The sequence below is a fragment of the Ochotona curzoniae genome, unplaced genomic scaffold (genome assembly GCF_017591425.1).
Source record: "Ochotona curzoniae isolate NIBS_2020 unplaced genomic scaffold, NIBS_Ocur_1.0 scaffold_2453, whole genome shotgun sequence".
NCBI lineage: Eukaryota > Metazoa > Chordata > Mammalia > Lagomorpha > Ochotonidae > Ochotona > Ochotona curzoniae.
This window is the reverse complement of record NW_024467094.1, coordinates 19,886,972-19,907,744: the sequence shown is the minus strand read 5'-3', so window position 1 is coordinate 19,907,744 and position 20,773 is coordinate 19,886,972. Positions and strand designations below refer to the sequence as shown.

Genomic DNA, 20,773 nt, shown 5'->3' with positions numbered 1-20,773 from the left:
GACTAAAGAACAGAGCTCTAGCTCCTAGACCGCGAATTCAAAATTTGTGCTAAGAATTGGATCAAGGACTTGTGCAGTAATTTAAATTCCATAACTGGCAGCGTAACGGAGAGGATCCGAACTTCTGCCATGAGGCCCATTCAGCTCAGGTGTAAGAACTCTCGACGCGGGACCTGCTGCAGGGAACAAAGCGTCCGAATGGCTCCAGGTCTGGCTAAAAATCCTGTCACGATTTGTCCCCGTGTAAAAAGTTCATCCGCCAAACCCAACTACTCCCGGATCCCGCAGAAAGTGCAGCCCCCGTGGGAGGGATCACGCTCCTCATCCAAGTTTTTCCGCCTGCCGCATTCCTTCCCTCCGGCGCGTCGGCGTCCGCTGACGTCATGACGCCGCACACGCAGTCCCGCCCCTGCAGTGATCGGCGCTGGGACGGAACTCGGGTTCCTCTTAAACCCGGAATGTGAGGCTCCGGCCCTCCCGTCTGCTGCTGCCCTTCCAGTGCTTTAGCCCGGCCTCCGTCCGCTGTCACTGTGCCCAGGCCGGCTCCTGGAGGAGCCCGGGCGGCTGTGCCCTTCGGCCGTGTGCCCTCGTGGCTGCCGCCACCCTCGGAATCCTCCGGGGCCGCAGAAGAGTTCGCTACGGAGGGAGGCGGGGGCCTTCGGGAGGAGGAGGAGGAGGCGGAGGAGGAGGGAAGGAAGATGGCGGCCGTGGAACTAGAGTGGATCCCAGAGACTCTCTATAACACCGCCATCTCCGCTGTCGTGGACAACTACATCCGTTCCCGCCGAGACATCCGCTCCTTGCCCGAGAACATCCAGTTCGATGTTTACTACAAGGTACGGACCGAGACCCTGCTCCCTGCTCTCCTGTCGCAACCCCTGGGGCCGCACCCCCTCCACGTCTGCGAACCCCTGCAGTTAACCCCTCACCCCGCCTAGCAGGAGCGCTTTTCCGGACGTCGGCCTCGGGGTCCGCTTGTCGGTGTAGAAACATCCTAACCCCCGCAGCCTCTGGCTTCTGAGCTTTGGATCTGTGACATTTCTAACTCGGGAGTCTAGCCCCCCCTTTTTGCTGGCGCCCTTGTTTTTACTCCCTCCCCTTGAGAGCAGGCATTTGCGATGACTTTCTGCTGCGCCCCGTGCTCTCCACCCCCCAGCCCGCATCTAAGGAATATTTTCCACCCTCTCTTTGCAGATAGTGTCAGCATCAGTTGGGCTTTATGCTGTGTTCCTCCTGACAGCTTTTTGTACTTTTTGCATCTCGCCTGCTTTCTTTCCTAAGTGTTTTTTCCCCTTCGTTTCTCCTCTTCCTAGTCGTGATGGAGTTAGGGATTATTGGACGCCTCTGTGCTTAATTTGCATTTAAAAAATTTTATACTTGGAGCTTTTCTCATGGGAATGTTCACTGTTTTGAAAGGGAAGGAGAAAAACGAACTTGGATTTAAACTAGATCCCCATATTTGAAAGTTACAGGCTTCCCACATTCCTAAATCACTCCCCCTCAAAAAATGTGAACAAAAAGTCTCCCAAATCGCTGTCTGAGAAGTTTCCAGGGTAAGTGCCTTTAGACGTGGGCAGTTTCTGCAGTGTTTTGAGAGGGAGGAGAACTTTAAGGAGTCGCAGCCTCCCATTTCCTCCCCTCCACCCCCCACGTTTGGATGTGAACACTAGATTTGTTATTCAGTCCTTGCTTGGAATGGGTGAACAATTCCCATACTCGCGTAGTCATCCTTGCTGAATGTGACCTGAAGCAAAGTGTAGAATGTGCTTTGTGTTTTAGATCTGACGTACTTCCTCTTGATGTGCAAATTGGCTGCAATAGTGTAAATTGATATTTAACAGATGTGTATGTTCTTATATAAGTATAGTATTCCATGACATTTGTTTTATTGGGAAGATTGCCCACTTTCTCCACCCTTTCAATTCCACCCCCACCCCCGAATTAGCAGCTGACTTGCTGTCTTCTACTTAAACCAGCTGCTTGGCCCCGATTCTAGCAATTAAAATGTTTTTTTCCCCTTAAATACTTAAAGAAGCTTCACTTAGATCATGTGCATTTCTGTTGTTACCGGTTTTAGAGGAAAACCTCCCTCTATTCCAATTCCCTTTGATACATTGATTTACTTTTGTGTGTGTGTCAAAGCAAATTTTGTGTTTAAGATACTGTCCATTCCTCTTTCTAAGAAAGGACAAATCAGATTGCCGTTTTAAACCTCAAAAACAACCACATCATGAGTGCTGTTCGCTTTATTAAATCACATGATCTTATTCATATTTCAGAGGAAATCATTGGCAATTTGTTAGAGCACACTTGCCTAAAATATTTGCATATCTTTTATGTTTCAAGATTTATTGGAAAGGCAGAGTTACAGAGATTGGAAGAGATAGAGGAGAAAGCACTTCCATCTGCTGGTTCATTCCTCTGATGGCCACAAATGCTGAACTAGACCAAGCCAAAGCCAGGCACTTCAGCTCGTGGGTGCAGGAGCCCCATTTTTCCCTGCTTTCCCAGATCTTTTAGGAGGGAGCAAGATGGAAAGTACAGAGACACAGAGAAAGATCTCTGTCCACTGGTTTACTCCCTTGGTGGCTGCAACAGCAGGAGCTGAACTGATGTGAAGCCAGCAGCCAGAGCCTCTTCCTGTTCTTCTCTCGGCCATCCTCTACTGCTTTCCCAGGCTACAAGCGGGGAGCTAGATGGGAAATGGGACACCTGGAACAGGAACCGCCATCCTTATGGGATCCTTGCACTTGCAAGGCAAGGATATAGCCAGCCAGTGAGCCATCACGTGGGGCCCGAGATTTTTCTACAATTATTTGCAAATTATAAAAATGTCAGACATTGTACACATCAGTGATACAGGAGGTAGTTTTCTGATATGCTTACTGTCAACATTGTAATACTATTTTGGCATGGAGAAACTTATAAGTATGAAACCAAAATTGAGAATTAAAAAAGAATAGGTACATTCAAATATATTAGAAATGAGATACAATGTAAGCATCTTTTAAAAATATTGTGCAAATGACAGTTGATAAAGGGCAACTTTCCTAATGCAAAGAAAGCTAGTACTGGTCCACATAAAAAAGGTGACCTCCAGAAGACCTGAGCAACCAGTTTTTGTGAGAGGGAATAGGAACAGCCAGTAAGCATCAGAAGATGCCCAGCTTTAGTGAAATTCAAATACAGTGCCAAGAAGAAAGACACAGGCCAGTACATTGGCTCAACTGACTAATCCTCCATCTGTAAGTACCAGCTTCCCATATTGGTGCAAGTTTGTGTCCCAGCTGCTCCAGTTCCCATCAGGTTCTTTGCTTATGGCCTGGGAAAGCAATGGAGGATGGCCTAAGTGCTTAAGACCTTGTGTCGCCCTCCAGCAGTGATGGACTTGGTGCGCGGAGCTGATAATAACATGCGTGAGGCCTGACTGATGGTCAAAGCCAAAGTTTATTAGTGGCATCAGACTTTATACACTGAGGGTCATTGGGATAAGGGAGGAAGTATTGAGCTCATCAACAAAACCCAGTAACAGTTTCTATGCTTTTGTTTGGAACTCCTTTTGTCTTGTATATTCCACCAAGCGTTCTCACACACATATATCCATTCAACTGTTCTTACACAAATGATATCCGATCAGGTATACAGAAGGTAGCCATTCGGTTGTTCTCATGCAAATATTATCCAATCAACTGTAATCCTGTGCTCGCTGACCCTCTAGGGTCGTAATGTCCTCCTACAACCTTGTATCTATGTGGGAAACCTGAAAGAAGCCTGTAGCTCCTAGGTTTAGACCAGCTCATTTCCAGCCTTTGCAACTATGTGGGGAGTGAATCATTGGATGGAAGGGCCCCTGTCTATTTCTCCTCTTTAGAAATCTCCCTTTCCAATAAATAGAAATAAATTATGGTAACGTAGTGTTGGCACAAGGATACGTAGACCGATGGAGTAGCAACAGTACTGTGGGAAAGTCAAATATATGATTTTAATCTGTGAGTTTTCTAGGTATGATATCTACAAAAATCATTTGCACATAGATTACTAATTAAATCTGGGGGAAAAGTTTAGAAAAAATTTCATATGTTAGTAAAGATTTATTTTTAGTATATGTGTTGCCGAAGCAAGCACAGTGGAAATTTATTTTAAAAAATATGTGATCTGCTGAGGCTCATGTTTTGGATCAATAGGTTTTAAACCATTGCCTGTAATGGGAGCACCCTCTTTAATTGCTGGTTCAAAATCCTGCTCTACTTTTGTTCTGGCTCTCTGCTAATACTGCATCTGGGTAGACAGTAGAAGATGGCCCAAATCCTGCCCTCTGCATAGGAGCTGGCTGGAATTCTGGCTTTGGCTTGGTGCAGCCACAGCAGTTATGCCCATTTATGGAGTGAGCAAGCAGGTGGAATATATCTGTGTCTTTGTGTAACTCTGCTTTTCAAATAAATAAAATATTTTTTAAAAACCCTATTGTCCACCAAATTAATAGGAGTTATAATTTTTCTAAATCATTTCTTTAAGATTTTTTTTAAAAAGATTTATTTTGGGCCTGGCGTGGTGGCACAGTGGTTAAGGTCCTTGCCTTGCACGCCCGGGATCCCATATGGCGCCAGTTCTAATCCTGGCGGCCCCTCTTCCCATCCAGCTCCCTGCCTGTGGCCTGGGAAAGCAGTCGAGGACGGCCCAAAGCCTTGGGACCCTGTACCCGCGTGGGAGACCCAGAAGAGGCTCCTGGCTTTGGATCGGCATAGTATCAGCCGTTGTGGTCACTTGGGGAGTGAATCATCGGATGGAAGATCTTCCTCTCTGTCTCTTCTCTCTGTATATCTGCCTTTCCAATAAAAATAAAATAAATCTTTAAAAAAAAAAAGATTTGTTTTTAATTGCAAAGTTAGATATACAGAGAGGAGGAGAGACAGAGGAGAGGGGAAGATCTTCCATGCGATGATAGAGGAGAGGGGAAGATCTTCCATGCGATGATTCACTCCCCAAGTTACTGCAACAGCCAGTGCTGTGCCCATCTGAATCCAGGAGCCCAGAACCTTTTCCAAGTCTCCCACACGGGTGCAGGGTCCCAAACCTTTGGGCCGTCTTCAACTGCTTTCCCAGGCCACAAGCAGGGAGCTGGATGGGAAGTAGGATCGCCAGGACCACATCCGGCGCTCATATGGGAACCTGGCACATCCAAGGTGAGGACTTTAGCTGCTCAGCCACGGCTCTGGGCCCTTAGATTTATTTTTATTTGAAAGGCTGATTTAAAGAAAGAAGGGAATCAGAGATCCTCTATGTGCTGGTTCACTCCCCAAATGACTATGATGATTGGAGCTGAACCAATCTGAAGCTAGGAACCAGGAACTTGCTCTAGGTTTTCCAAGAACTTGGTCCTCTTCTGCTATTCATAGCACAGCAGGGAACTGGATCAGAAGTGAAGCAGCCAGGATTTGAACTGACACCTGTATGGAATGCTGACACTACAGATAGAGGCTTAGCGTACATGCCATGGCGCCAGCCCCAGTAATTATATGCTACTGTAGTTTTAATTATTTTATAACTATTTAAAATTTTATTTTCTATGAAGTTGAGCATCTTTTTCTTGAATCATGTATAATCCATGCCTGCTGGACAATGGTCTCTTTACATTTTCTTGTCTTTTTTTTTTTTTAGGTTTTATTAATTGGAAAAGCAGAGTTGTAGAAGAGAGGGCTAGACAGAGATACATCTGTTTGTTGCTTTTCTCCCCAAATGGCTACAGTGGCTGGTATTGGACTAGGCAGAAATCAGGAACTTGAAATTCTGTTGGGATCTCCTGTGGCTGTCAGACACTTAAATACTTGAGCCATTCTTCAGTGACTGCGTTGCTGCATTAGCAGAAAGCTGGGTTGTAAGCACAACAATTGAGACCTAAAATGGTGTGAAGTATGGGATGGAGGTGATTGTTGTGGCTTTTTGGATTAAGCCACTGTTGGGATGCCTGCATTCAATTTTGGAGTGCTTGATTTGAATCCCAGCTATTCTAACATTTAACTTCTTGCTGATATACCTGGAACGGTCCAATTTGGGTTCCTACTTTGATTCCTTCCACCAATTTGGAGAATCCAGAAGGAATTTTGCCTCTTTGTTCCTGGTCTCAGCCTGGCACAGCCCCAGCTATTGGGAACATTTGGGAATTAAATCAATTGATGGAAGATCTCTTTCTGTTTGTCCTTCTTTCTTGTCACTGTGCCTTTCAAATAAACAAGTCTTTGAAGACAGAATTACAGTAGTCCCTAAAAATCTGAAGTTTCACTTTGCATGGTTACTTTTCATCGTTTGTGGTCTGAAATTATCAAATGGCAAATTCCAGATATAATTGATAAGTTTTGAATTATGCACCATTCTGGGTATTGTGATGTGTGCTGGTGACACCTCACTCCATTCTGCCCAGGATGTGAATCATTCCATTGTCCAGCCTATGCATTGTATGTGCTAACTCATCCGTTTATTCACTTGGCAGCCTTCTAAGTTATCAGATGAACTCCTCTGGTATCATGGTGCTTTTGTTCAGATAAACCTTATTTTACTGCAAAATGGCAGTAATGATGAGTAGTAGTGAAAGGAGACACTAGTGTGTAAAGCAGAAGAGGGCAGATGAACTCTCATGCTCTGTGGCATTGTTACATGATAGGTAGAAAAAAATGGCCTATGATTGCACAAATCCACTGGGTGTCTTGGAGTATATTCCCTGTGGGTAAGCTGGGGTTACTGTACGTAGCAGAGACTTTCTCTCTCTACAGCACTTGGTTCATGCCACCCTCAGACCAGAATAATTTGTTTTACTAAGTAGTGAGATCCAAATAAATATTTATGCTTAGCGAATTAAAATCTACTTTAAAAAGTTGAGTGATAAAATAGTATTATTTTGAGCCCAGTGCCGTGGCCTACCAGCTAAAGTCCTGGCCTTGAACATGCTGGGATCCCATATGCTGGTTCTAATCCTAGCAGCTCCACTTCCTGTCCAGCTCCCTGCTTGTGGCCTGGGAAAGCAGTCAAGGGTGGCCCAAAGCCTTGGGACCCTGAGATGCTCTTGTGTGTTTTGGACACTGTATAACATTATTATTATTATCATAATTTTATTAAGGTAGAAGAGGAGAAGTTATTTTCCATTTGCTGATTCACTTCCCAAATAGGCAGCCTCACCAGGAAACCAGGAGACTGGAGCTTCTTCTGGGGCTCCCATGTGGATACAGAGACCCAAGGACTTGGTTATCGTTTGCTACTTTCCTAGGCATATTAATAGGGAGCTGAATCAGAAGTGGAACAGTTGGCAAAGGAACTGGCACCTGTATGGAGCTGACACCACAGGTGGAAGCTTAAGCTACTATACTGTGGCTCCAGCCTACTACTACTACTACTTTTTTTTTAAATTAACATTTATCTGAAAGGCAGAGTTTGAGGGAGAAATAGAAACAGACATATCTTCCATCTACTCATTAATTTCCTAAATGGTCCTGATGGCCAAGGCTGAGCCAGGCTGAAGCCAAGAGCTTAGAACCCCATCCATATCTTCAAGGTGTGAGGCAGGGTCTCAAGCACTTGAACCATTTTCCACTTCTTTCCTAGGCATGTTAGTAGGAAGTTGGTCTGTAAGTGGAGCAACCAAGGCATCACTTGACATTTATGACGTGCTGGCATCATGTCACAATGCTAGCCTCTGCATATTTTTAGTTGGTTTATGTCTAAAATTTTTATTTATTTGAAAGGTGGAGTTATGGAGGGAGCAAAGGAGCCATTGAGCATTTATTTCCTCTGGTTTACTTTCCAAATGGCTGTGATGTCTGACTGAGCTAGACTGGAAGTAGGAGGCTAAAAATCCCATCTGAGTCTCCCATGTGGGTCACAGGGGTCCAACTGCTTGTGTGTCTTCTACTGTTCCAGACACATTAGTGGATCTGTGTTGAAAGTGAAGCAGCTGGACTCTCACTAGTAGTTATGTGGAATGTAGGGTTTGAATGGGGGGCGTAATCTACTATGCTACAGTGCAGGCTTCTACATTTTTTTATATCCTGAAATGTTGTTGGGAATCTTGGTGCACAGTTTGGAAACCAGTTTTACAGTGCAGTTTCTATTTAGATAAAGTTCAAAAACAGGAAAAATTATTTTTTAAACTTTAAAAAATATTTTATTTTTGGAAAGTCATATTTACAGAGAGAAGGAGAAACAGAAAGATCTTCTGTGCACTCCTTCACTCCCGAAGTGGCTACATGACTGGAGCTGAGAGGATATGAAGCCAGGAACCTCTTCCAGGTTTCGCATGTGGATGCAGGGTCCCAAGGCTTTGGGCTGTCCTCAACTGCTTTCCCAGGTTGTAAGCAGGGAGCTGGATGGGAAGTGGAGCAGCTGAGACACAAAGCAGGTCTGGGAGCAGGCCAGGTAGGGCTGGAGTGTAGCATCCACTGGTGAGAGCTGGAATTGGTGTGGGCTGGTCTCACAAGGCCTCATAGTACTCTGCCCCCCAGTGAAGGTCAGGATAGGAGGTGGGCCAAATCAGGCTGAGTCAAACACCCATTGGTGTGCCAAGATCCATGACTGGGAGTTTGTCTCATAGGAGAGCTTTGGGGACCCCTCTGTAAAGACTCAACGCTGGCTGGTGAGCATGAGAACTGAGAAGAGGAAAGTCCAGGCCAGGCTGACTGCAATATTCGTCAGCATGCATGTGGGTCAGGTCTGCGGGTGGGCCAAGACACAGGTCAGGCCAGGCCAGTTTGGGATACAATACCTGCCAGTTCATATTAGGGCTGGGCAGGGCTGCAGCAAGCATCAGCCTACATGTGTGCTGGGTTTTGGTGAGGGCCAGAATAAGCCAGGCCACTGCAAATGCTGGTGCATGCAAGAGCTAGGATAAGTGCTGACTGGCTGGGCTTTGCTGCGGCATTCACTGGCAAGTGCCAGCATAGGGTGCAAGTTGTGTCAGACTGGAATGCAATACCCTCTGGAAAGTGCAAGATCTGGGCCTAGAAGTGGGCCTAATAGGGAAACTGTGGGCTCCTCTGCTGGGCTGCAGCTTCTGCTGGAGCGCATGAGAGGCAGGGCTTAGGGTGGACCAGGCTAGACCAGCCAACAGCACCATTGACATTCATGTGGACTGGGTTTTGGGGTGGGTGGATGCGTGAGCTGTACCAATAGGTGTATATGAGAGCCTGATTGGGATGCAGCACAGACTGGGCTAGTCTGTTGTACGTATTGGCATATGCAGGAAGTGGAGCCAGTGGTGGGCCTGGTGGGGGGGTCGCTCTAGCTAGGCTGCAATTCCTGCTGGTGTGTGTAAGGCCAGGTTTGTGGCACAGTGAGTTGGGTTGGACTGCAGCATCTGTCAGTTTGCTGGTAGGATATGGGCATGGGAGCGGAATTGACTGGGCAACTACATTTATCACATTTGTGTGTAGGCTGATGTGGGTGATGGACTAAACTGGAACCTGTACTGACTGGCACATGCAAGGGTCGGATCTGGGATCACTCTGGGTGAGGTTTCTTGGGGACTCCACAGCTAGACTGCTGGACTCAAAACTCCGGCCACAATAAGAATCATAGGATTTGTGGTCTAATCAAGGGGTGTGTATGTTGGGACTGGTCATTCTTGAATGCTGATGCCTCTGCAGCAGACAGCGTGCCCAGTTGCATAATGGGGTCAAGACAGCCTGCTTATTTAGGCCTGCAGAGGACATGTCAGAATGGAGAGAACAGACTGGGCAATTCTCCTACCTGAGCTTTAGCAGGAAGTGGATGAATGGATGCACTGGAGCGGTGGACTGTCAGCCAGTGAATCTTTTCCTCAACCTTGGAGCAGTGAAACGGACACCATCTCAGCTATCACAACCACTCAAGCAATACCTTCAGGACATTCTTCTCCACATTGGGGTTTCTTTTCTTTTTATTTTATTTTTCTTGCAAAGTCAGATATACAGAGAGGAGGAGGAGAGACAGAGAGGAAGACCTTCTGTCTGATGATTCGCTCCCCAAGTGACTGCAACAGCTGGTGCTGTGCTGATCTGAAGCCAGGAGGAAGGAACTTCCTCCAGATCTCCTACGTGGAGTAGCCTGATAATGCACATGAGAAGGAAGCAAGAATTGAGAGTGGAACCAGGCATATAGACTTAGGCACTGTGATATGGATATAAGCTCCTTCTTCCCTTCCTGTCTTCCCCCTTTTTTTTTTCTGAAAGATTTATTTATTTTTATTGGAAAGGCTGATTTACAGAGAAAAGGAGAGACAAAAAGATCATCTGTCCATCCATTGGTTACCTCCCCAAATGACGCAACAGCCAGAGCCGAGCCAAGCTGAAGCTAGGAGTTTCTTCCAGATCTCCTACCTGTACAGGGTCCCATGGTTTTGGGCCATCCTCTGCTGCTTTCCCAGGCCACAAGCAGGGAGCTGGAGGGAAGCAGGGCTGCCAGGACAGGAACAGGTGCCCATACAGGATCCTGGCACTTGCAAGGGAAGGATTAGCCAATTGAGCTATAATGCTGGCCCATTTACAAATTATTAGTGCTAAAAGCTAATATGTTCAAGAACTTTTTCATTAAATGTAACTGGATAGCTAATGAAAAATTATCAAAAATAACACCAAAAATAAGTTTCCAGAAAACAGTGCAGATCAATTGATGCCATTATGGATTCTTCAGAGTGTTTCAAGAGTTTTAGATTGTTTTCCAAGCATGCCACTTACCAAACTTTGTGGGGTTTTAATTTTTTTTTAGAACGTGGTTTTCTTTTTTTTTTTTTTTTTTTTTTTTGTTTATTGCAAAGTCAGATATGCTGAGAGGAGGAGAGACAGAGAGGAAGATCTTCCATCCGATGATTCACTCCCCAAGTGACTGCAAATGCTGATGCTACGCTCTTGGGGCCATCTTCGACTGCCCTCCCAGTCCACAAGCAAGGGGTTAGATGGGAAGCAGGACTGCTGGGATTAGAACCGGCGCCCATGTGGGATTCCAGTGCATGCAAGGCAAGGACTTTAGCCACTAGGCTACTGCACTGGGTGCAAGAATATGGCTTTCATAAAGAATACAGGATCTTTCACCAAATGGACCCGATAACTTTGAAGGCAAGAAAAAGTACTATAAACCAATGCATTCTGATGTATATCCTTAATCAGAATAGAGATCAAATCAAATTAAGGCCTTATTTTAACACAAATCCGTAATGAATGTTGCCAGAAATGCATGCTGATTGTTGAAGGAGAGGGGATGGGGATCAGCATATGCTTAGTACAGTGAAGCAGAATGTTATCTTCACAGAACAACTGGAGATTTTTATTGTGGTGCAGCCATTTTGTGCATGAACCACAGGTGGAAGATCTCTGTAAATCTGCCTTCCAATAAAAATAAATGAAATCTTAAAAAAACTAACAATTAGCACTTTATAGTACTTTCTGTATCCTAGTATCATTCTAAGTGTTTATATGTACCCATTTAGCTATTTTCATATGCATTGTAGGATTTTGTTCAATAGTATTACATTTCTTTTGGGATAGGCATTATTTCCTGATAATATCTGTAGTCATCATGACTTTATATTCATAAATATTGTTGTATTCATAAAATAAGATTAAACTAGAAACTGAAATAAATTTTAGAATTAAAAAAAACTTTTTTCTGTTCCTTCAGCTTTACCAACAGGGACGTTTATGTCAACTGGGCAGTGAGTTTTGTGAATTGGAAGTTTTTGCTAAAGTATTACGGGCTTTGGATAAAAGGTAAGCTTCCTTTTTAAATTCTTCAGTACATATAATAATAAAATTTATGATTTTAAGCATTGTTAACTGTATAGTTCAGTGGCATTAAGTATATTCACATTGTGATGGAAACATCATCACCATCCTTTTCTGGAATTTACTCTCTTAAGACAATAACGCTGCACCAGCTAGCTAATTATCCCCCATCTGGATGTTCCATTCTTCTTTCTGTCTCAGAGAGATTGATTCTTCTAGTCTCTCCACATATCTACAATCCTTGTTTGTTCTTTTTTGTTACAATATATATTATTTCAGTTAGCCTATTGTCTTTATGGTTCATCTGTATTGTATGAAGCCCATGTCAGAATTTAATCTTTTTTTTTTTTTTAAGATTTATTTTTATTGGAAAGTCAGATATACGGAGAGAAGTAGAGACAGATCTTTTTTTTTTTTTTAAGATTTATTTTATTGGAAAGGCAGATGTACAGAGAGGAGGAGAGACAGAGAGGAAGATCTTCCATCTGACGATTCGTCATCCCCAAGTGGCCTCAAAGGCCGGTGCTGCCCTGATCCAAAGCCAGGAGCCAGGAACCTCCTCCAGGTCTCCCACGCAGGTGCAGGGTCCCAAGGCTTTGGGCTTGACTACTTTCCCAGGCTACAAGCAGGAAGCTGGATGGGAAGTGGAGCTGCCGGGATTAGAACTGGCGCCCATATAGGATCCCAGCGTGTTTAAGGTGAGGACCTTAACCATTATGGTGCCGGGCCTGAGAAAGATCACTTCCCAAGTAGCTGCAGCGGTTGGAGCTGCACCGACTTAGAGTCAAGAGCCAGGAGTCTCTTCTGGTTTTCCCATGTGGGTGCAGATTCCCAAGGCTTTGGACTATCCTCCACTGCCTTCCAGGCCACAAGCAGAGAGCTGGATGGGAAGCAGGTTCACCAGGATTAGAACTGGCGCCCATATAGGATCCTGGCGCATGCAAGGTGAGGACTTTAGCGCTAGGCTACCGTGCTAGGGCTGGAATTTCATCTCTTTTTTAAGACTGGGTAATGTTCTGTTCTTCTTTCTAGATTTTCTCTTAAAGTATGCCTTGCAAATAAAAATAAATTGAAAAAAAACCAATCACATTATGAAAAAATAATAATTTTATTATGGCCAATGTAGTGATAAAAGTGTCAGGACTGGAACCAGTGCACATATGGGCTTTCAGCAACACAGATGGACGTCCAACTCGCCATCCTGTTGCACAGCCTCCTTATTTTTTTATTTTTAACTTGTAAAAAAATTTTTCCCCATGATTGGTACTTTTATATTGGTACTTTTATTCAGTCTATGTAGTTGGTCAGGATGTGGTCAAGGATCAGGGGAAAGTTGGCAAAACCATTGTTTATACATTTTCTTTTTCTTCTATATCTGGGGAGGAAAGGATACAATGTGAGAGACCATGCCCAGGCTCCCCAGTACACAGTGTCATCCCAAGGTCCCATTGTGGAGCATGTTCTGAGGGTTGCGTTCAAGTGGTTTCAGTAATTCTGAGATGCTGTTGATATTGCCGCTACAAGGATGAGGAAATCCTTCCAAGGTCATTTGGCTGACAGAGTCCACGTCAGTGTCTCCATTCGCTCAGAAGATTGCTGTCAACTTTTCACTGGGGTAGTTGATCAATTTGTTCTTCTTTCTTTTGCAAACCAGTGGGTGCTCTGGTCCAGCCCTACCACGTCCACCACATGCTCAGCTCTCATGTACACCAGGGGGAGCTGAATCCTAGTCAGAGCGATCCCCAGTAATCTTCCCTGAACCAACCCATCACTGTGGTTCCTCTGCCTACCAACATGTGCAGTGGACTGGTCCAGTCTGTTCCACAACCCATTCAGCTCATTGGATGTTGAAGCCTAATTCAACCCAGCCGATTCCACCATCTAGACCACACTCCTGCCATTGGGTGTCACTGGCTGTCCAACCAGGCCTGTTCCCAGTCCTGGTTCTCACGTTCACCAGTGGGAGCTGCAGCCCATCAGAGAGGTGCCCATCAGAGAGGTGCCCACAACCTCCCCAATGGGCCTACTCCCTGCCCCGGATCTTGCACACTCCAGGTGCTTCTATAGTGTAGCTCAATAGAACTTGCCCCCCAGGTCCAACACTTGCCTGCTGATACTGCAGCAAAGGCCAACCCATTTGCCTTTACTCTGGCTCATGGCTGTACCAGTGGATACAATCAGTTACCCCAGCCTGGCTCTCCCCTTAATCCAGTTCACATGCAGGCCAACAGGTGTTGCCCTGCCCAGCTTAGCCTGCCCCCACTCAGCCAGCCCTCCCACTCAGGAGCAGGAACAGCAAGGGAGCCCCCACTACTCGCCTGCTGGGCTTGCACACCTTCCCCTGTCTTGCATGTGCTTGTCTGGTGTGGCTTGTCTCTCCTTGGCATCTACCAGTGGATGCTGTAGCCTGGCTTGGCCTGGTATTGGTTCTGTCTCCAGTTTCAGCTCGCTCTGATAGCTGCTGTTGCCTAACCTGGCATAGTCATCCTTAAGTCCCATCCCTAATATGAACTGGCTGGTGATGTGTCCTGACTCAGCCTGCCCTGTACCCCGTCCTGGTTGTCAGATATGCCAGGGGTGTTATAAACTGGCCCAGCCTGGTGCTCTCCCAGGCCTGAGGCATGCATATGCCAGAAGGTACTGTATTCTGGTCTGATATGCTCCTTGCCTTGGATCTTGTGCTCCCCTACAGGGGCTACACTCCGACAAAGGGATTCTCCATGTTCCTTGTTGGGTCCCCTCCCTGTGGCAGATCTCATGCACACTGGTGGGGCCTTGGCTTGGGTTGACTTAGTCTACCTCCTGTCTTGGCAGGAACAGTAGGCTTGCCTAACTGCCCCTTACCAATCCAGTTTTTTTTTTTTTTTAAAGATTTATTTTTATTATTTTTTCATTGGAAAGGCGGATATACAGAGAGGAGAGACAGAGAGGAAGATCTTCCGTCCGATGATTCACTCCCCAAGTGAGCGCAACGGGCCGATACTATGCCGATCCGAAGCCAGGAGCCTCTTCCGGGTCTCCCACGCGGGTGCAGGTTCCCAAAGCTTTGGGCCGTCCTCGACTGCCTTCCCAGGCCACAGGCAGGGAGCTGGAAGGGAAGCGGGGCTGCCGGGATTAGAACCGGCGCCCATATGGGATCCCGGGCGTGCAAGGGGAGGACCTTTAACCACTTGCGCCACCGTGCCGGGCCCAACCAATCCAGTTTTTACTGTTGGGTGTTACAACCCAGCCACAACTAGTTCATGCCCTGATGTAGCTCTCACGTGGTTCAGTGGGAGAGGAAACCTAGCCCAGCCCAATCTACACCCACTCTGGCTCTCATAAGCACCAGTGGGTGCTGGAGTCTAGCCCAGTGTGGCACACCCCAAACCCAGTGCACACGCATATTGAGGAACACCGCAGAAATGTGCAACCCAAACCACCATCTCCATTTTTTCTGCTCTCACACTCACCAGTAGGAATCATAACCCAGCAGGGGCATCTCGTTAGCTTACCAACCAGGCTTGCTCCCAGTCAGATTTTTTAAAAAGATTTATTTATTTATTTTTACTGCAAAGTCAGATGTATATATAGAGGAGGAGAGACAGAGAGGAAGACCTGCCTTCCGATGATTCACTCCCCAAGTGACCGCAACAGCCAGAGCTATGCCGATCTGAAGCAAGGAGCCAGGAATCTCTTCTGGGTCCCCATACGGATGTAGGAACCCAAGGCTTTGGGCTGTCTTCAGCTGCTTTCCCAGGCCACAAACAGGGAGCTAGATGGGAAGTGAAGCTACTGGGATTAGAACCGGCATATATATGGGATCTTGGCATGATTAAGTCAAGGACTTTAGCTACTGGGTCACTGTGCCAGACCCAAGATTTGTTTATTTTAATTGAAAAGTCAGATACACAGAGAGGAGGATCTTCTGTCCTCTGATTCACTCCCCACGTAGCCCCAGCGGTCAGAGGTGAACCCATCTGAAGTCAAGAGCTAAGAGCTCTTTCAGGTCTCCCACACAGGTGCAGGGTCTCAAGGCTTTGGGCCATCCTCGACTGCTTCCCCAGGCTATAAGCAGGGAGCTGGATGGGAAGCGGGGCCACTGTGACACGAACCAGCGCCCATGTGGGTTCTCAGCGTGTTTAAGGCAAGGACTTTATCTGCTAGGCTACCATGCTTGACCCCAGTCACAGATTTTGCATTTGCCAGTGATTGCTTTGACATAGCTCGTCATAGCCCATCCTCTTGTCTTTTGCCTTCGGATGCTGCAGCCTGGGTTGACCCACCCTCATCCTCAGTCCCAACACTTGCTGGCTAGTTCTACAGCCTGGCTCTGCCCAGTCTGCTCCATCCCTGACTCATGCAAACCAGTAGGTGTGATAGCCTAGCCTGGCATACCCCACATTTCAGTTTTACCTGCATTTGCCTATGAGCTTGAATTGGCCTGGCACTGCTGGTTGAAGCAGCCAGGATATGAACTGGCTCCTCTATGGGTTTCCAGTGCATGCAAGGCAAGCACTTTAACCACTAGCTTACTGTGCTGGGCCCACCTTCATTTTTCTTTGGCATTAAGTTAAACAATTTCTACTTCCTTAGTTTTGTAGGCTCACTGAGTGATTGAATATATCTTGTGCTAAGGGTCTGGCACGGTAGCCTGGTGGCTAAAGTCCTTGCCTTGAATGTGCTGGTATCTTATATGGGAGATGGTTTTGATTCCGGTGACCTTGCTTCCCATCCAGCTCCCTGCTTGTGTCTGGGAAAGCATTTGAGGACTATCCAAAGCTTTGGGACCCTACACCTATATGGGAGACTCAATCGAAGCTCCTGGCTCCTGGTTTCGGATCAACTCAGCTTCAGCTGTTGTGGCCGCTTGGGGAGTAAATCAGCGTATGGATCTTCTCTGTCTTCTTTTTCTGTGTATATATGACTTGCTAATAAAAACAAATTTTTAAAACAAAGTATCTGACTAAATTCTGAATTATTATTGCTTCATAAATGTTTGGAGAAAACACTTTTTATTTTATTGGCTCCTGGAAAATAATGGTTGCTGATATTTGATAGAGAAGCACCTAGCATTTTTTATTTATTTTATTTTATTTTTTAAAGATTTATTTTTATTATTATTATTTTTTTTATTGGAAAGGCGGATATACAGAGAGGAGAGACAGAGAGGAAGATCTTCCGTCCGATGATTCACTCCCCAAGTGAGCGCAACGGGCCGATGCTATGCCGATCCGAAGCCAGGAGCCTCTTCCGGGTCTCCCACGCGGGTGCAGGTTCCCAAAGCTTTGGACTGTCCTCGACTGCTTTCCCAGGCCACAGGCAGGGAGCTGGAAGGGAAGCGGGGCTGCCGGGATTAGAACCGGCGCCCATATGGGATCCCGGACGTGCAAGGCGAGGACCTTTAACCACTTGCGCCACCGCGCCGGGCCCATCACCTAGCATTTTTTAAATGAAATAATCTTTTTCTTCTCTTTCAGACATTTACTTCATCATTGCTTTCAGGCTTTGATGGATCATGGTGTAAAAGTTGCTTCAGTCTTGGCCTACTCATTCAGCAGACGGTGCTCTTACATAGCTGAATCAGATGCTGCAGTAAAGGAGAAAGCCATTCAGGTTGGCTTTGTTTTAGGTAAGTAATCAAAACTGAGGATGTGTTGTCCATTGATAGACTCAGCCTTCCGCCTGCGAGGTCCTTCATTTTTGTGTGTGTTTTTTAGTGAATTGTCTGGACACAGTTCATCATTTCAAACTTCCTTTTGTTGTTGATTCTCACATTAGTGTGTGTTTTCTGTCTCAAGTGCATATGCAAACCCACATGTAGTAAAAGGCTTTTTTAGTAAGCTTCATCATGTCCTTTATTTTTTGGTTGTTAGTTTTTATTTATTTGAAAGCAAGAAAGAGAACAGCTCCTATCCACTAATAGACTAACCCACATCCCTGTAACAGCTGAGTCTGTTTCATCCGCTTTGGTGTCAGGGAGTCAAGAGTTTAAGCTGTCACCTTCTTATTTGCATTAGTTGGAAGCTAGAATCAAAAGCAGAGCTAGAACTGGAACCCAGGTAGTTTGATATGGCATGCTGCTGTCCCAAGCAGCACCCCTCTGCCCGTGTGTGTGTGTTTAAGTTTTCATTTTATTTTAAATTGGAAAGTCAGATATACAGAGAGGAGATACAGAGAGAAAAATCTTCCGTCCACTGGTTTACTTCTCAAGTGGCTGCAGTGGCAGGAGCTGAGCTGGTACAGAGCCAGGAGCCCCTTCTGGGTCTCCCACGCGGGTGCAGTGCACCAGGTTTGGGCCGTCCTTGACTGCCTTCACTAGCCACAGGCAAGGAGCTGGATGAGAAGCAGATCTGGGATATGAACTGGTGCCCCATGTGGGATGCAAGGCGAGAATGTAGCCACTAGGGTATCGTGTTTGGGCCCCCTTTTATTTTAGTGGTTTAAAGATTTGTTTATTTTTATTGGAAAGGCAGAAATACAGAGAGAAGGAGATATAGAAACACAGATTTCACTGCCTTACTGGAATGAACTGCCACTACCACAGTAAAGAATCCTGTGCTAAAGTGTTGCTGTCTGTGGAGGTCAAGGTGACAGATATGGGAAGCAGTGTCTGGTCCCATAGCTCTTTCTAGTTCTTCCTGTTGACAGAGCCTGACACTGAGCTACCTGGCATAGGAGAAATGAGGTTTTTAGGGTCCTTGCCTCAGCACTGCTAAACAGATTCTTGAAGGGTAAATTTAAAGCAAACAAAACAATAGCCTGATAATCAGCACAATTTATAGCATCTTGGGGTGAGGAGTAGAAGGTTGTTTAATATAAATACATATAAACTAATTATTCTGTATTGGTGAGGGCCCTAGAATGTTCTAAACACTAGCATCTCCAGTTTAATAAAATAACTGTTTATTTACATATACTTTAATTAAATGTAAGAGTTGGGTCTGAGTAATATATAATATTTTCTTAACCCTCAGATATTGACACTATTAAGTCACACAGTATTTTTTTGTGTTTCCAAGGAATAATACTGCCAATGAAGGTAAACCATCATCAGTTTTATTATGTAATTTTAAGTTTTTAAGTGTGTAAAAAAAGAGTATTATAGAATTGAACTTACTGTTTTCTGGTTAGTATAACTAATCTTTAACAACACTATGAAAGGTTTGCCATAATAGCTAAGATAATACAATAATTGTAAATTGAGCCTATAAAGTTGGATTGAATAAATTTAGTAATACTTTGTAAGTTTTGTTTTTATTTTGCCCCAAGTTTTTCTTCTTAAACTTGAACAGTAAGTGTTTTAAGTATGTTGAACCTTAGCAATTGTAGAGGACTAAAACCTCCAACAGGATGGCAATAATTTTAGCAAATAGTAAATCTGGGCTGTAGGAGGACAGTGTTTTAATTTCCTACTAAGAAAAAAGGAAGGGGCTGGGACGATGGCTCAACTGACTAATCTGCCTGTGAGCACTGACATCCCATTTGGGTATTCGTTCCTGTGCCAACTGCTCCACTTCTGATTCGGCTCCCTGCTTATGGCTTGGGAAACCAGTAGAGGATCGCCCAAAGCCTTGAGACCCTGCATCTGCATGAGAGATCTGGGAGAAGCTTCTGGATCCTGGCTTCAGGTTATCTAAACAGCTCTTCTGGCTGTTGTGGCCATTTGGGGAGTGAATCAGTACATGGAAGATCTTTCTGTCCTCTATAAATCTGATTTTCTAATGAAAATCTCCTCCCTCCGCCCAGTGAGGGGAACAAGCTCATTGTCTTATGTTTTCACTTATTGGAATGATTTTCCAACCCCTGGTATTCTTCACAAGTATCTGCAACAGTCAGGACCGATCCAGGCCAATGACAGGAGTCCATAACTCAATCTGGTCTGTTTTGAATGGCAGAGACCTAATTACTTAATTCATCACCTGCTGCCTCCCAAGGTTCTCATTAGAAGGACGTTAGATTACAAGTCAAGCTGGGGGGGACAGGCCCTATCGTGCAACTGGTTAAGCCACCACGTGGGCATCTGATTAAGTTTTAGCTGTTTCACTCTCCACCTAGCTCCCTGCTAACGTACTTTGAGAAGCAGCACTAGATGGCCAAAGTGCTTGGGCTCCTGCACCTGCATGGGAGATCCAGATACATTTTCAAGCTTTGATTTCAATTGGGTAGTGAATTAGTGGTTGAAAGATCTCTGTCTTTCCTTCTTTCTCTCTAAGTCTTTATGAGAAATGCATCTCATAAAAGAAGAACTGGAGATAGGACTTAAATCTAGACATTCCAGTATGGGATGTGGATTTTCCCAGAAGGGTCTGTGCTACTATGACAAACACCTGCTGTTTGTTGTGTTTGTTATGCGTGTGTCCTTGATCATGTGCTGCCTGTACAAAGATCAATTTTATATGTCTGTTTCTTCAAGTTTAGGATGGGGAATGTGGAGAGTGAAAAGTTGTAGATTACAAGATGAAAATATCAGAATACTTAAAATGTAGCTTTTTAAAAAAAGGTTTGTTTTATTTTGAAAGACAGATTTTACAGAGAGAGAGGGAGAGACAGAAGTCATCTATCTGCTGGTTCACTCCCCAGATAGCTGAATCAGCCAGAATTGAGCTGATCTGAATGCAAGAAGCAGGAGCTTCTGGGTCTCCCACATGGATACATGGATACATGGGCCCAAGGATTTGGTCCATCTGCTGCTGCCTTCCCAGGCCATAAGTAGGGAGTTGGATCAGAAATAGAGCAGCTGGGACACAAACCGGTGCCTATATAGCATGCTGGTGCTGGCAGGCACTGTACCAACCCGTAGTCTTATTATTTATAACCTAAAAAATGTCAGCTCTTAGGCCGTAGAGAATTGTTTAAGGTTGAAAACTCTTGAATTAAGTGTCAGCGTTAATACTAATTCCCTTAATTTAAAACTTTTTAGAGAAAATTATTCTCCCAATGAATGCCTTTGTTTTAGGCTAAATACAGAACTTCAATATTGTGAATCTTTTAGTTTAGGTATTCACTGTTTGGTTTCAAAAAATTTATTGCATTATTAAATCTAACTGGGT

At 45.1% G+C, this 20,773-nt stretch overlaps 1 protein-coding gene across 2 annotated transcripts in view; it reads left to right on the top strand.

The window, feature by feature from the left end:
- The first annotated feature begins 422 nt into the window (after positions 1-422).
- APPBP2 (amyloid beta precursor protein binding protein 2) overlaps positions 423-20,773 on the top strand; it is a 45,491-nt gene continuing 25,140 nt past the window's right edge. The window contains exons 1-3 of one of the 2 annotated variants that reach the window (XM_041001793.1): positions 423-836; positions 11,638-11,726; positions 17,201-17,352. In XM_041001793.1, coding sequence (XP_040857727.1) covers positions 699-836; positions 11,638-11,726; positions 17,201-17,352 — 379 coding nt within the window. In that variant the 5' untranslated portion in view covers positions 423-698. The remainder of the gene's footprint in view (positions 837-11,637; positions 11,727-17,200; positions 17,353-20,773) is intronic. The other variant, XM_041001794.1, reaches the window with a different exon arrangement.